At 36.5% G+C, this 17,320-nt stretch overlaps 1 protein-coding gene across 3 annotated transcripts; it reads right to left on the bottom strand.

The window, feature by feature from the left end:
- Nucleotides 1–1,038: 1,038 nt before the first annotated feature.
- LOC126819330 (uncharacterized) lies at nucleotides 1,039–15,342 on the bottom strand. 3 transcript variants are annotated; one of them, XM_050547490.1, is made up of 7 exons: nucleotides 15,213–15,342; nucleotides 11,798–11,976; nucleotides 9,397–9,563; nucleotides 7,044–7,231; nucleotides 5,298–6,583; nucleotides 4,359–4,488; nucleotides 1,039–3,705 (listed from the first exon to the last, which is right to left on the bottom strand). In XM_050547490.1, exons 3-7 carry the CDS (start codon nucleotides 9,542–9,544, stop codon nucleotides 2,836–2,838), a joined length of 2,622 nt encoding a protein of 873 aa, XP_050403447.1. In that variant the 5' UTR covers nucleotides 9,545–9,563; nucleotides 11,798–11,976; nucleotides 15,213–15,342; the 3' UTR covers nucleotides 1,039–2,835. The 3 variants fall into 3 exon arrangements, with proteins under 3 accessions (XP_050403447.1, XP_050403307.1, XP_050403375.1); XM_050547350.1 differs by having other exon boundaries at nucleotides 8,593–9,563; XM_050547418.2 differs by lacking the exon at nucleotides 11,798–11,976 and having other exon boundaries at nucleotides 8,593–9,563; nucleotides 15,213–15,311.
- Between the last annotated feature and the right edge of the window lie 1,978 nt (nucleotides 15,343–17,320).

The raw sequence follows: 17,320 nt of genomic DNA on the forward strand, positions 1-17,320 counted from the left end.
AAAGTGTTCAAACTGAAGCAGGTAGAATAATAACTGGCCTTAGAAGAAATTCATCTAAAAACAATTTATACAAAGAGCTTGGTTGGGAATCATTGTCTAATCGCAGAATAAAACACAAATTAATTTACTTATACAAAATAAAGAATAACCTAAGTCCCACTTATCTATCTGAAGCCTTTAAAAAATTTGAACCGTCTGTATCAAATTATAACCTTCGAAACGAAAATCTGAACCTCAATCTACCATTTTGTAAAACGAGTTCATATTCTAATAGTTTCTTTCCCTGCACAATTAAACTTTGGAACAACTTACCTGAAAATATTAAAACTTCACAAACGTTAAGTACATTCAAATTAGGCCTTTCACGCGTGTATCCTTTAATTAGACCACTACTATATTATAATACTGGAAATAGGAAAGAGAATATTATCCATTGCCAATTAAGAAATAAAGCTAGTAACTTAAATAATCACTTATTCTACCATTTTATTAGTGACACAAAGATGTGCCCTAGGTGTAATTCTGCAGACGAAGATAATTACCATTATTTTTTCATATGTCCAACCTACTCTGCCCCAAGAAAAATTCTAAAAAATAATCTACACCACCTTAATCAAAATGTTACAATTGACCTGATCCTATATGGCAACCCCTCTCTTTCAGATAATACCAATTCCAACATATTTGAAATAGTGCAAAAATACATAAAAGACAGCAAGAGATTTTAAAACTTTAACATTTAAAACTTAAAATTACACTTCAAAATGTATATATGTTTGTTACTCACTGTCTGTACATATGTCACCACTGTATTGTAAACATAAGATTTAACTATTTTATATGTTTGGAGAGAACTTATATAGGCCTTGCCTGTTGTTCAATCCAATTCAGTTTATTGAATAAAATATTGTTTAAACTAAACTAACCCTACTCCTCGTCACGTACGTCCAGGCTAGCGAGCCAATGTCTTACTCACTTAGTCACTGTGGTGCCCCCCACCCCCCACTCCAGGATAGTGAATAATAAAGTGACATGACATAGTTTTATAAACTTTTATTAGCAGCACATTTGTATAACACATGCTATATCATTACTATAACATTTCTTATTTAAAATATTTACTTAGTAAAAAGCAAACACATAAAATTCATGTTTTACTAACAGCACAGGAATCAAAACTCAATTTTTAAAAACTAAGAAGCTTTGAAACACTACATGATGACTGATTGAAAAAAACAACAATTTTTATCCTAAGTTTCTTCAAATTGAAACAGACATGTTCCAGTTCTAACATTTAGGATAAACACAATTGACAAATTTTACACTATGGAATACAATTACTGTTTATTAAAGATACATTATGTTATAGTTCAAAAATAGATAATGCAAAGTGAATACATTGAAAATTTCATTCAAATTACTTTTTTCTGAGTTATCATTGTAATTTTGACAAGATGTGTGCATTATCGTAACCACAGTACTGGTATATTCGAGAATTAGACTTGCTCCTCAATTTTTAAATTAAACCATTAAATGGCTGAACTGTTCTACTCTAGTTGAAATCTTGAGCATCTGATGGCATCAACAGTTTGTTATGGTCTTATGTTAATAAATGTCTAATTAATAATTTATATAACATTTAAGGCCTCAAGACCTGCAATGGACAAATTTAGCTCTTGAATAATGTATCTTTAACAAGTGTTAGTCCGAGTTGTATATTTTAGAGGTTTTTTTTGGATGGTGGTAGGGGGTGTTATTTTTACTTGATCTTTGTGGTCGTTTATCATTTGCTCTCTAAGGACTATTTGAAATGTTTATATTTAATCAACAGTAATTGTATTCCAATTGTATATATAGTTCAACTAATAAATACCATTTTAACAAATGGTTTTAGGTATTTTTCTGTATTTTAAACAAAAATATTCAAGAATCTTTCACTTTATAGTTCTCGCAAATCCACTCCTCTACTAGTGCTCTCAGACAGAAGTTATATCACTGCATCAATAATCCATAGAGGAAAGAAATGGGGTTTAACATCCACTCGACATACACCAGGTTATTTTGGGACTAACATATGGTTCAGAGGGAGGAAACTGGAGGACCTATAGAAAACTAATGAGATTGGACAGACAACCATACTCCTCGTCATGTACAAGTGGGGAATCGAAACCACGCCACTTGACTCAATGACAGATCTTGTGATTTCACGCGCACACGTTTAACCACTAGACCACTCACCCCCAATAATCCAGAGTTGTAAATAAAAGCCCATAATATCCAAGCCCATTATAACAAAGTTTTCAACATACAGTATGACAAAGTAAAATGCTACTTGTGTGGACAAATGTGACACAAAAGAGATTAACTACATGTGTCAATTTACACAAAATTATCTACGTGTAATGTACATTTAATAGGACACAGAACTAAAACAACTGTCTTCACCACCTGGATAGTGAATAGTAAATTACACTTGCATGCTGAAACTAATTGATAGATGATTTTAATATTAAATTACATTTACATCACAGTTTCTCAAATCTGATATTGGAACCACAGAAAAGGTTACCTTTTAGAAAACTGGCTCAGTAGCCTAAAACTTAAAAAATGCCCTGGTGAACACTGCATTTTCTGGTATTGGACCAATTTGAACAACAGTACGATACTGACCAAAAAATAACAAAAGTTACAAACATGAATTGAAATATTCACATATGATGAAAAATAAATTGATATAAGGGACTTAGTCCAAAATAATATGATGAAAATCTGTAAAACACTCATTTAGCTTTGATCAAAATGGAAAAACAAATGGTCTTGTATCTTAATTTAAAGTTATTTCTTTTTAGCGTTTTTCTTGGCCGAACCACCCTGAATTGGGGTGCTGGTATTACCCTTAAGTGAAGTATTTGGCTGACCGCTGTTTGACTGGAAATTCTCTTTTTTCGGTGTCACCATCGATTCATCGGACTCAGTTGTCTCAGCAAAATTAGCAGCATAAGCACTGTTGTCCCCTAGTGACATAGCTGTGTGGAAATCTTCCGTTCGTTCGAGAGAGACATCTTCAAAAAAGTTGTCCACTCCGCTCTTGTCTTTCTTGGGTTTTATTTCCCCACTTTTAAGTTCTGGTAAAATGTCATTATGTGTCGGAAGTTCTGATTTTTCGACTAAACGGAAGCGACCAGACTGTCCACCATTGGCTTTGAGAAATGCGACAATTTCGATTGGTGACATACTTTGTGTTACAATGGTGTACATCTGATTTCTAATGGAACGAACCATAAAGCGAACTGGAACGGGGAGGTTACGCAGTAAGCCGTTAATCTGGCGTGTGATATGATGAGGGAAAGCAGGTCCGAACAGTAGATCCTTCAGCGTTTTAACTTTTATGAATTCGTCTAGTCGTGCCTGGGCAGCTTTTAAAATAAATCTATCGGCATGACGGTAATGTGGTTTTCTAGGAGATTTCTTCTTAGTCTGTAGATCTGTTACTTCTTCCTTCATTTCAACATCTGTGTTACCTGTCTTAGTTTCAGTAGCTTCTGTGGCTGGTTCTTCAGTAGGTTTATCAGTTCCCTCAGCTGTAGTAGCTGTAACGTTTTCTCCCGCATCCTCGGCAGCTTTTTTCAACACCTCCGCTTCTTTAAGCAACGTATCAAAACTGACAGATTCTGTCACTTGATCGGGTTTAGTGTAAGCGGAAACCTGGAAAGGAAAACGATTTAGTAAGACATGCTATCTAGGTTGGCTTTATATATTGGCATTCATAAATTAAAGATCAAATCTGTGCCTAGAAGAGCAGAATGAAAGCCAAGCTGGCTCAGTGGATAAGTATTTGGGTTTAATCTAGGTGTTAGCCAATAAAGTTCCTCAGGTTTTTCCAGCCTTTTTTTCGTCTTGTGAGGCCCAGGCGGACCAACAAGAAAAAGTGTCTAGTCATTTGGATAGGACAAAAAACCAAGGTCCCATTGGAGACGGACTGCCAAGAAAAAGTGTCTAGTCATTTGGATAGGACAAAAAACCAAGGTCCCTTGTATAGCCATTGGCAGCATGTTGACGGAACGGGAAAAAAGACACGAGATTCTACTCCTTGTCCGGTACAAGCTTGGGATCAAATTGATTCAATGACATATCTTATGATCTAAAGGGCATGCATTAGACCACTAGATCAGCCCACCCACATCTCACTCTTTTGGTGCTGTGACAGGATATGATTGGCCAAGGGATAGGATCATTGCTTCAGTGACAGGGTGCAGAAATGCTTGGTTAAATAGTTTTTTTTTAATATAATGTAGGCCTATTTAGTTCAGCAGTCCAAAGCCCTAAAGCCAATTCAAGTATTAAATAAAATAAGTTACCTCTATGACTGGTTGTGTTTCGTAGAGCTTAAACAAGATATCAGCTGCTGCTAAATTTCTGGAGCCTATCTTACTAACAGACGATGCAGGTTCGGTTCCAACATCTTCCTTCTGTATCTTCATCTGACATCTTAAAAGAAAAAGAAAGAAATGAGGATTAACGATCATTTTGGGACTAACAGACAGGAAGTTAGACGGACAACCCTACTCCACGTCACATACAATCTAAACCATGCCATTTGACTCATTCACAGACCTAATGAAGTAAAGTGCATGCTCAAACCATTTGGTCACCCAACCACCCCTAAAACCAAAAGAAGAGTAACAAAAAGTCAAAGATTTCTTAATTTAAATATTTCTTTTTTCTTTCAAAAATTTATTTTGTTTTTATCTCGCACAGTCTACAAGCAATGTCTGGTCACAAATGTAGGTTTTCTGCTCCATCTGGGCATTTGAAATTGACATCCCATGCATTGTGCCATATGGCTTACTCTTATTTCGGATTCCTACAGTCAAAGGTTTACATGCAAGCTCACATGTCCACAAGATCTCAGTTTCTCGTTCCATCCTAACAACAAGGCACTGTTCCTTATCCTGCATCACTGACAAGGGGAAACCAAACGATCAATCTCAAGTAACTTTCATAGCTAAACACCATTGTGGACAGTGCAAATAATTCTCAGAAGGCCACAAATGAAACATTTCAAAATGTTGATCACAAATCGAACATTTCAAAATGTTGATCGACGATACAAGACTAGGTCTTAAGGCTGAGAACAAAAGACTAAGCCTTACTACAGTTAAGGCCGGAAGACACAAGACTACAGTTATGTCTTAAGACACAAGACTAGGCATTAAGGTTAAGGCCGGAAAACACAATACTAGACCTGAAGGTTATGACCGGGAGACACAACAAGACTAGGCCTTAAGGCAACTTACCTGAATACAAGATCATCATTGTCGAAAAATTCCCATTCCAACAACATGTTGTTGACAAAACATGAATGTTGTAAAATACAGAAACCTTGAACTTTACGATCTACTTTCCAACTGACGTGCTCAAAGACGACGATATCCTTGGCGGGTAGTGTTGATATAGGTTGCCGGGTCCGTTGTAAGCGATGGAGATTTGTACAGTTATCTTTCAAAATGCAGTTGCCCTTGACGCGAAAGTCAATAACATCTGGTGCCGCTTGGTCGTGTGGTTGAAGTTTACTGTGTTGGGTAAGGATGAACTCGGGGTCAGAGTTCGTCAAAACCTCTCGGGCTTTGGAGTAAGCGTCTGCTTGGGCATCTGTTCGGTTCTCTGCTTCACCAATGATGATGAGACGACCAGCTAGATAGAGGTTACAGAAAATCTTCTCCTTTTCTATTTCTGTGTTCATGCTACGACGGTACAGACATATGGGCGTCAATTTTACTTCATTGAAAATTCCATCCAGGACAGTAATAATGTTAGATGCAGGATCCGCAGCACTGATAAGTTCGTTCATTTTTACGAACTTTTCACGGAGGTCAAATGCCCTAGGTTTTGGTGCTGCCTTTACCAAAGTGCTCTGAACCTGTGCTTCTGCTTCTGCTATGACAGACTGTTTGACACCATCTAAGATATCGCCATGTTCAACATTCATGGTGGTCAGTCGTTCAACCACCATATTATAACACAATGACTTGGCAGTTTTTTTGGAAACGGAAACACCAGCACCTTGGAGTATGTTGTCAATAAAGTACATGCCCTTATGATAAACTTTCCCCGATTCAGCTTTACAGCTCTCTACATCATATCGACAGCGGACTCGACATTTAGCCACAGAGGCCGCTAATTCCATTTTGCTGATTGAATTGGTTGAAGCATATTTAGGATTGGTTAAAATATCTTGGATCTGTTTCAAAATGGCTGGTGTTGGTAACTCTGCAATAGTTTCTTTCTCCACCTTAGCAACGGTTGAGTTAAGATTCTCCAGTTTCTCCTTGATGACTTCTGGAGTCAAATCTGTCTGGGACATAATATCAGAGACGGGAAGGGTACGACAAAGTTCCACCGCCTTCTTGAAACATGACAATTTGATTCCTTTCTTGTTGCTGCCGATAGCTCTGGCTAGGAACACACCATCCAAATTAAGTCGGCCAGTGAAAAAGGAACCGTTCTTCCCTTGTACCATGTCGTCAATCAAAAAATCTGGTCTAATTCCAACCTTACAACTCATCAGAGAATTCTCAAATAACTGAAATGAAATAAAATGGGATTGAGAGAGAGAGAGAGAGAGAGAGAGAGAGATATGATGTTCAAGGTCCACTCACAAACTAGGTCATTTCGGGACTAACATATTTCATTAATTTTCTTGTGCGTAGGGGTCTTTAGCAGTGGGAGGAAACCCGGAGGACATAGAAAACCCACAAGGTTGGACAGACGACCCTACTCATTGTCACATACAATCGGGGAATCAAAACCACACCACTTGACTCAATGACAGACCTTATGATGCAACATACATGCATTAACCATTCAACCCCCCCCCCCCCAGGTCTTATGAAAATGGGCCAATAAAAGACTTTTTTTCAGCAAATATAAGTTCAGTAAACTAATTCTGCTACAAAGTAACAGAGGTACATATTCTTCAAGCTTGAATATAGGTGTAAAAATATAAAGCAGAATCTGTGAAAAATTAATAAATAAAACCTCACCATAATTTCATTGATTTCTCTCTTTTCACCTCGTAAAAACATTGAAAGTCGCCGAATTTTTTCTGGTAGCGGTAATTTTGTGGCATCGATTGGTTCTGGTTTGGGTGTTTTGTGTACAGTGGCAGCAGGCTGAGCCTTGTTATCAATGGGGCGTGTCTGACCGCCTGGTAATGTTTCCCATTTCTTCTCTGTAAATAAAACATCAAACATGTAACTTGAAAAAGGTGTTTAAGCTGCATTTAATAACTGGATTGAATAACCCATGACACAAATACCGGTGTATGAAATACAAGTTACTTCAAATTTTATTTCTGGCAATGTTTTGAAAAATGAAATGAAATGAAGTTTAACGTCCTACTGTTCTTCTCCTAACCTGGGCTAATGAAGACGGGCGTACGCCATACAGTGTGCTATGAGGGAAATTTTGCCCGGACAGCGGCACTACGGCCTACTCTTATATCGAATTCCAACTGCCAAGGGATCTTTTACGTGCACGCCAATGTGTACACGGGACCTCGATTTTTCGTCCCATCCGAACGACTAGACAGCTTTCCTTGTCAGCCCCTCCGTCCTGCATCACTGACAAGGGAGAACCACGCCGGAAAATCTGGATGAACTTTCTCGGCCAATGCAGGGATCGAACACCAGGCTAGCGAGCTAGCGTCTTACCCACGTGATCCCCATGTTTTGAAAAGGGTTCTATCGTCTTTATCAAGCAACGAACAAAATAAACTTTTAAGTAACTTGTATTCTGAATAATTGTGTCATGTGTTGAAGAATGTAATGTTGCTTAGCTTACAATACTAGATCAAAAAGAAAATATGTTATGTCCAGGTTCACTTTGCCCATTTGGGTTTCATCAGTAGCTGGGGAAAAACAGGTTATACATTTAGAATCAGCACGAACATGATTCTTCTACAGCCCTCGTTTTCAAACAATATAGAAGTGAGGTTCCAACTTAAGCATACAGGTTTAAAGTTTAATGATTTACTTTCATTTCGTACCTGGTTGACTACCATGACTAGAGGACAGAATGACATTGAAATTATCAATTGGTTAAGAGAATTTATGAACAAAATTAGAAGTTCTAGACCAGTAGTATGGTAAAAGTTATATGTGTCAAAAAGATAAGCACCACCGATTAAAATAATGTCGGTTTGATATTTAACCATCAACAATAAAATCAGATGGTTCTTATTTGGAACCATGCAATTTCCATCACAAAATACTTCCAACATAAGTCTTGCCACTCCAAGAAGAACAGTATGTCAGGTTCCTTTGGTACCATGGTACTAATCAGACAAGAGGTGTTGAAAACGTGATCCAAGTGAGAGAGGAATACACATGACAATGATGGTTATCACTACTCTTCTTGTCTTCAATCCTCATCCTTTTTCTGACCAGATCATCTCCTAATGGACTCCTATTTCTTTCTAGATCCTCAATTCAAAAATATCTATTACTTAAATGACCAAATATTTCTCTCGTCTTGTTTTACATTAAGGTGGTGCTTAACCTTTTGTCAGTTGTATTTATTTTTATAACTTACTTGCACCACCAGCACTGTTTGCAGGAGTTCCAACACCTCCTCCTCTACTGCCTCCTCTTCCACCACCACCACGTGATCCCCCTCTCATGGATGATCCAGACCCTCTTGTTGCATTCCCTCCAGCACCAGGTCCTCCTCGTCCACGAGGCCCACCTCCAGCACCTCTACTTGTCATCCCAGAAAATCTACCAATTTCTCCACCTCTTCCTCTATTACTGGGACTACTGTTGTTATAACCCCTGCTTCCATTACCAGTTCCTCGGAAACTTGAACTATTGTTAGAATTAGTTGAACCTCGGTTTCCGCGCATGGCTTGTCCGCCTCTAGACATGCTACTTCTGCTCTGAACTTGACCTCCTCTACTGAACCCATTTCCAGATCCTTGCCGCATGCCTCCACTAGGTTTCAAGGACTGCGTGCTTTGTGGCTGTGTCTGCTGCTGTTGGTTACCGTTACCAAACCAGCTACTGGTATTAGATTTATCATACAATGGACATTCATATGTAGCTTGGTGTGATGGTTGTTGAGCAGGCTGTGTCTCTGACTTGTAGTAACTAGTATAGGCTCCATAGCTATAATTACTACTGTTATCGTAACTGGTGGTGTCATAGTTACTGGTGTCATAGTTACTGGTACCATAGCTACTGGCACCACCGTAGCTACCTGTATTATCATAGCTACTGGTATCGTAACCTGACTGACCATAGCTGGTGGCAGGAGTTTGTCGACTGATTGGCTGCTGATTTTGTGGTTGTATTGTGTCAGCACCATATACACCAGTATCATAATAGGAATTATAATTACCGTAACCTTCCGGTTGCTGCCATACTCCACCATCGCCACTATACTCTACTTTCATTTTCTTTGCTGAAGGCTGATAAAACTGTTGATGTTGGCCATTATCCTCCATTTTGTTTTTGCCAAGATTTCCATATCCACCATAAGCATCCATGTTGACCGTGATAGATATACTACAAAACAGCAAAAATCCAGTTCAATTATGAAATAAGTCAGCTGTAGTTAAAATAATGAAATGATATTCTGGAAACAATTTCCTTTAGAATACTTTCATGCATTATTAATTGTCTTTGAAATAGGACACTTCAATGCTCAAAAATTTTATGCTCTCCTAGATTGGATGGAACTTTGATCACATTGTCGTAATTTGTATAGAAATGAAATGGGGTTTAAAGTCCTACTACTGTTCTGTTCCGGCTGGGTTAATGAAGACGTGTCTATGCCATGCAGTGCGCTATGGGTGAAATTTTGCCTTAACAGTGGCGCTATGGCCAACTTTTTTTGAATTCCAACTGTCAAGGTTATTTTACGTGCACAGCAATGTGTACACGGGACCATGGTTTTTCATCCAATCCGAACGACTATACATTATCCCTTGCTAGCTTCTCCGTCCTACACCACCAACTTTCTTGCAATTGGCAGGTGTCAAACAAAGAACCTCTTGATTAGCGAGACAATGTACTACTCACTAAACCACCATGGCTTTTTTTGTATAGACTATGATGTACGGTATAGACAGAGAGAGAAATGGTGTTTAACTTCCACTCGATACAAACGAAGTCATTTCAGGACGAACAAATGGTTCAATTTTATTTCACTGATCCGCTTGTGCATATGGGTTTTTAACAGTGAAAGGAACCACCGGAGGACCCGGAAAAAAGCCACTAATGTAGACTCTGCTCCTTGTCACGTACAAGCAGGATATCTTTTTTTTGGGGGGGGGGGGGTAGGGACCAAATGGTTAACGTGTGCGTGTTTGATCATACGGTCTGTCATTGAGTCAAGTGGCAGGGTTTTGATTCCCGCTTGTACCGGACAAGGAGAAGGATTGTCTGTCCAACGTCTTGGGTTTACTCTGTGTCCACCCACTGCTAAAGAACCCTATGTGCTAGCGAATTATTCAAATAAAACTGAACCATGTTAGTCCCGAAATGACCTAGTCTGTGACTAGTGAACATAAACCCCATTTTCTCTCTCTATTCTACTCCATAGTTACAACATTTAAAAGAAATTCTGCTATCTATTAAGAACAAATGGCTTGTAACACAATGAACTGTTCCAGATAAGATTTGAATGTAGATTTTTGTTTTCAAATATTGATAGTGGGATTTTAAATTGTTGATGTAAATCGTTTACTAAAGCCTACCTCTTTAACTTATTTTTAATTGATCACTCAATTTTGTTTTCCAGATTTCTCTAAAGTGTCAATGCTTAATCAACACTAAATGTTCTCATGATTTTTTAATAATTAAAGGTCACTGGAAAAGCTTCAAATTTTTTCTAAATAATGCAAGTAATTATGTCAACATATCCTTTCCATACATGTAAGTAACACAAAACCAAATGTCAATATTACCTGCAAGCTGCAACAGGTAAATTTCAATGTTAGTAATTTCCACCGATCTCAGTGAGTAGTTGTAACTTTTCGTCAGTAAACAATCTGTGACATCATTTTAGTATTTCTGCTCATATTCTAGTCTATATTTCTATAAGCAGAAGGACTAAAATGACCTAACAGATTGTTTATTGACTGAAAGTTACAACTACCCGTGGAGAACGGTGGAAATTACTAACGTTGACATTCGGGTTTGTGTTATACTTATGGAAAGGATATGTTGACATAATTACTTGCATTATGTAAAAAATCTATGAAGCTTTTCCGGTGACCTTTAATAAAGAAAATAAACTAAAAAATATCAATGGTAGATAATCTTCCAGCTTGGATTCAATTTACAAAATGTCTAATCAAATATTTTCTGGACGGTGCATAGTATTATTAGTATGCTAAATTTTAATTTTAGGGCAAATTCAATTTATCATATCTTCATCAATACTGAACAGAAATAAACCATATTTGGACTGATATTTCCTTTTTGGAGATTAAACTTTCACCAGATTCAAATCCCACTTATCAATAACACGCAAGCCCAACATATCTTGATCTACCTCGACACATTGTATGAGTACAAATCTTTTACTGCAACAGGGCAAAGTGTTTCGACCATTTGCTTGTAATAGTAAGCGAAAAAATAAAAGATTTCTGAATTGATTGACATGCAATAACTATTGTATCTCAAAGAACAACTGTTTCATGACCGTAAATTTAAAATGAAAGTCTTGAAACATATGATACATTGAGAGTTCTTCTAGATACAAGTTAGGACAAATCAAACAGTTCAGTTTTTACCTTTCTTGGTTATTTAATTTAGCTAGCTCTAGCTCAGCTTTATTGTTCTTGGTTTTTAGAGCTGAATATGTTTTATCTTGAAGTTCAATTGAATCTAAGGAGAATGATTCAAGTAATCTACAAGTTATCTACCCTTGTTTACCGTGAATAATTCAATCCTTAGATTTAACTGGTTAAATCTGTTAAATGGAAAAATAAAAGACATAGAAAATACTGAGTCATTTAAAGACATATGATGCATCAGAGTATAGTACCCATGTGCTTTTCCTATTCTTTCATAATGTCACATTTAACATATGTTTTGGTTACTAGTATAGATACATCCAGCTGTATTACAAAATAGCAATTTATGATACCAGATCTAAATTTTGTTCCATTGTTTGTTGTAAATAATTAAAACAAATTAAAATCTTTGAAAATACTAGAGTCTCCGGTCTCTTTTTGCTTGGTCTATAACAAAACAGACTAATACTTTCAAAGAATATAATTTTTTTTCCTCTGGTTACCTAAATTTTGATTTGCCGCTGACGGTCTAAATTTTGTGTGTTGGTCTATTTTCAGACTGCAATTGCAAGTAAAAAGCTATTTGGCGGAAGTGTACACTGTACCGTTTTACAAGTGTGTTGTGTTACACATACAGTGTACTGGTTCCAGCGAGGTAATAAGGTCTTATTTCTCAGTGAAATTTTCCTTTATATTGTAGCCTACAGGTGTTCACAGAGAATGACAGAAGACTGACCGTAGAAAATCACCCAGTAAAATTTATGGTTGAGTCGTAGTCGATTCGGTTTCTAGCTCAAACCGATTCACATTAAGAAAAATCTGTAGTCGTTTCATTCAATTTATATTAATACAATTACATATGTTTGACTTTTAGTTTCACTGTTTGCTAAACACACTGCTGAATCGCTGCCAATTAAACCGTATTGAAACTACATCTTTTAGGACTATATACAAAAATTTCCCATCTACAATGGCACTTTCTCGATGTCGCAAGGAATTTTTCGCCTACCATATTAAGCATGGCTTACAACAAAATGTGTAAAATGGTTGATTTTTTGTTCAAAATAGCTGTCAACAGTCATATGTACATGTACACCAACAGCAGACAGGATAATACCATGGACCTTAGTTACAATGTATAATACATCAGGGATGTGCCCCAAAAAATATTCATGCCGGGCGGTAATCTTCGGTAGAAAATTATCGGGTTTTTTTGATCGAAAATGCGCATTTTCACGAGTCCAGGGGTCAAAATTCACGACGGCACCGCACCGTAGTATTTAGTGAAATTACCGTAGAAAATAAATAAGAACTACGGGCGGCATCTTTAGCCGTGGTAATTTATTTAAGAATATGACGACGCCAATTTGCCAATGTTGACACTGAAACCACCGTTGTATACCTGCGTAATCCGCGGCATAATCGAAAATAGGAATTTATTAATTATTGTTTTGTTTCTTTCAACAGTTCTCGTGACTGTATTTTTCTATCGAAAATACAAGTCGGCATTCGTTCAGTCATACCATGGTACGTATACGGTCCATTGTCGTCGTACGCAGTTGGAAGTCAGGTAGCACTAGCAGCCAATTTTGTAACAATTATGAATTTCACACTGACCATCTACGCATGTTTTCACCTGTTTGTCACTAGTTTATAGCATTATGAAGTATTTATATCTAAATAAATAAAACACGTATTCCCCCCAAGTCATCTGACCTAATTCTACTGTAACGTCACATGCTGGTGAATGGAATGGAGATGCACACGGCTCGTTGACTGGTTTATTTAATCATTTAAAAAGTTCAAAACAATTTCCAGAAATAACGGCTATGAATAATTTACTGGAAAATATGATCAAATCAAATAATTAGGTCGGGAAAATATATCATATAAATTAATATAATTTTTAGTCGGGACGTTAGAAAGGAATTCCAGGGGGCGTTACATGTCCACCGCACGAAGTTCATGTAATATAATGTCATGCACATGTGTGAAATCGTCTTTTGATAATCAAATTACAGTATTACGGATATTTTATAATCGGAATTCAACACCTCAACGGCGCAGTATTCATTTAATTAAAAGGCAAGTTTGGTACCATGATACTTATACTTGGTGGAATTTACGTGGATACGAATTATAGAATTGCACGAATCTATAAAAATAGTTTAAATAGCAAAAATAGTCATCTGCTAGTGCTATTTTTAAACAATAACGGTGCTGTAGGCTAGTTTAACCAGTCATGCTAGTTACATCGCACTGATGTGACCAGGAGTCTAAATATCAGATAACTCTGCCCGTCAAATAAGAAATCGAAAGTAATATATTTCGTCGAAAACGAACGTTATATTTAGATGTCCATGATACGAGGTCAGTTTGACGCGAGTCAAAATAATTTATTCAATTTATGAGGTTAAAAGCAACAAATAAAAACGCTTTTACCAATTTAGATTATCTTTCTTTACAAGAAAATGGAGGTGGGCGGAAATCTGCGTCAAGATATTTTTGCCGGGCGGACAATATTGGTGCAACAACAATATCAATTTTATTAAAACAACAATATCAATTTTAAGACATTTTTATAACAAAAATAAAACGCTTTTACCAATTTAGATTATCTTTCTTTACAAGAAAATGGAGGTGGGCGGAAATCTGCGTCAAGATATTTTTGCCGGGCGGACAATATTGGTGCAACAACAATATCAATTTTATTAAAACAACAATATCAATTTTAAGACATTTTTATAACAAAATCATAATGGTCTTCAAAGAAAGCAATTGTATTAAAACAAATATAACTAGCACTTATATTTGTTGGGATGAGTTGTCTTATATTTCGACCCATGTTTTAAAGTTGGGATGAGTTGTCTTTTATCTTGGGATGAGTTGGCTTATATTGGGATGAGTTGTCTTGGAATGAGTTGTGTTTGGGATGAGTTGTCTGTATATACCGTAAAATTTATGGTGTCTGTGTATATTGACAATATTATTGTATCCTGTCCGTAGATTTGTCTTGTGTAATTGTTTGTTGGCCCTGCTGAACTCTTTATTACATATGACACAACGTCAAAACGACACCTTGACCTATACACTATACTTTCTTATTCTAAAATTACCAATATTTATATTATCTCCAAAAAAAAAAACAATTGATCAGCCTAAATTACAAATTCCTTAATAAGATTTTGATAGCACATTTAGTGTCATCATTTTCTCTGAGCAATGTTCAGCCTACACAGATATTCAGATAATAAATTTGTTTGTTGTGGCCATGTGCATGTTACACTCGGGAGGTCCAACCCAACTTCCAAGGCTACTTATTTATGCCCCATCCTCACATCAAAACTGAATGCCCATTTGAACCTCATAACTGTCTTTACACATGGACTGAAATACTGAAAATCAAAATTACCATTAATTTTTGTTTGAACTGCATAATTTGTAATGTTAAATATAAAACCCCAACAAATTGTCTAGAAAAGACGCCGGACTCTTTTTTTTTTTCTTTCTTCACGCACGCTTGAGTTTACTTCCGTTTCCGATTGGTGCCTACCGGAAGTTCTAAAAGGTAAAATTGTACCGGTAAGTCGGTAAGATTGTAAATATTGGTGTTTTGTGTTATAATTTTTAAGAGTTTGTCATGCGCGTACTTTTTTTTTGTAAGTCGGATATGATCACTGGCGACCGTACTTCTCGTGTATAGATATAAGGGGCCGGCGACAAGTCGTATTCTTGGATTTCACTCAAAATAAAAAAAAAACACTACTTATTACCGGTGACCATGAGTAAAGGGAAACAACCCAACCCCAAGAAAAAAGTCAGAATAGGCAATATCCCAAACGTTGTACCGTATCCAGTTCACCTCAGAATGTAAATCGCCTTACACTGGACCTGTATGTTTAGGAACGCTTCTAACAGCTCTTTGTTGAATTTTTTTCGTCCCTGTCAAAGTTACTTTTGTAACGGTAGGCCTAACTGTTCGGACTATGTCCTCGAGATGAGGCTCCCTGTTATTGATTCAGTGACTGTCCGTCCCTATTAAAGTGTACATAACTTGTAGGCTACATTTGTATGTACATATAATATGAAAACAACGCTTTACACCACCTCGGTTCTAAGGCTATTTAATTTTGGAATCCTTACCGTCTGTTATTCATAGTCACAGTGATTCTTCATTGTTCGACAAAAGGAATCATTTCTCGACACAGCTGACACAAATTTACAATACATGTTTTAAAATGTCGGTAATGCAACATATGACAGAAGATTCTAATTTTCTCAAAGATTATGATTTATTTTATATGCCATTATACTTATTTCTCATGCACGTTTACCTTTATCACTTACACATCACATGTACCGGTACTAACACTGTAGCCAGGTACCGGTATCATTTAATCTTGTGTATCTAGCACTAATTTCTTTTACATTCGTTTCATATCAAATCTTTGTTTAAAAATTCGTAAAAACTGTTTAAAATCACAAAAAATCATCTAATTTGTACTTGTGTCCAGTTTAAAGCTGACTGATTAATTTTGATAATGAGTGTCCAATTTACAAGTATTTAATTTCCTGACCACTGTTCAAAAATTAATCATTATACATCATTAATCAATTGGGTTGTTTATTTTTTAACAGTGATTGAGAAATTAAACACTTGTAAATTGTACACAAGATTAAAGATACCTGGCCATGGGTTACAGTGTATATTCTGGCGTGTTTCCTTATATCAGTGACAGGATTGGACAACATACATGTATAGTCGTTTGAATGATATAAAAAAAAACGAGTTCCTGTGGACACATTGGCATGCATCATCTAAAAGAACAACGGCAGTTAAATGTAGAATTCAAAAGCAAAATTTCCCTCATAGCACACTGTACATGTATGCCTATCTTGATTAGCAGTCGGTGCAGAACAGTAGGATGTTAAACCCCAATTCATTTCATTTCACATTACAGTTAAAATGATAATTTACCGGCATGCATTTGGCTTTAAGCGAACGTTGCATTAGTGTGAATAGTTACTACCTCACGGCAAGCTCTAAATATCACCTACATAGGCTACATGTTAGTTCTCATGATATACATATACACATGTACCAGTATCTGCCTTGAATTTATCTCCTGTCCATAATATCATATTTATTGAATATTAAATCTGTAATAAACAACAACAACATTGAATTTATCAGCCCAAATTCCTAAAATGTATACCGGTATAAGTATAAGAAGCTTATGGGCCTACCTTAATAAAAAAAATTTGATTTTTTTTTCAGATACAATAGAGAACAATGAAAATAGGCCTGTAATTACAACTTAAATTGACAGTCATAGTAGCCTGCCAGTACTAGAAAGTGATTTTGATACAAAGCCAACCAACTTAAAACTTTTCATATTCGCTTCAAACATTAGAAGATAATCCGTTATGGATTCTAATTATTATGATGATTCATCTTTTGAAATGCAAGTTGCTACAGAACTAGTTCAGCAAGCAAAGGGAATGGGGAGAGGCAGAGGA

Source organism: Patella vulgata, chromosome 1 (assembly GCF_932274485.2).
Source record: "Patella vulgata chromosome 1, xgPatVulg1.2, whole genome shotgun sequence".
Taxonomy (NCBI): Eukaryota; Metazoa; Mollusca; class Gastropoda; family Patellidae; genus Patella; species Patella vulgata.

What these genes read in the sequence shown, in the direction of transcription:
- LOC126819330 (XM_050547350.1), bottom strand. Translation starts at nt 9,544, where the DNA reads ATGGATGCTTATGGTGGATATGGAAATCTTGGCAAAAACAAAATGGAG. An exon ending in AAACAGTGCTGGTGGTGCAA is followed by an intron (nt 7,232 to 8,592) that starts GTAAGTTATAAA and finishes TTTTATTTACAG; the next exon opens with AGAAGAAATGGGAAACATTA. An exon ending in AATGATGATCTTGTATTCAG is followed by an intron (nt 4,489 to 5,297) that starts GTAAGTTGCCTT and finishes TTTTCTTTTAAG; the next exon opens with ATGTCAGATGAAGATACAGA.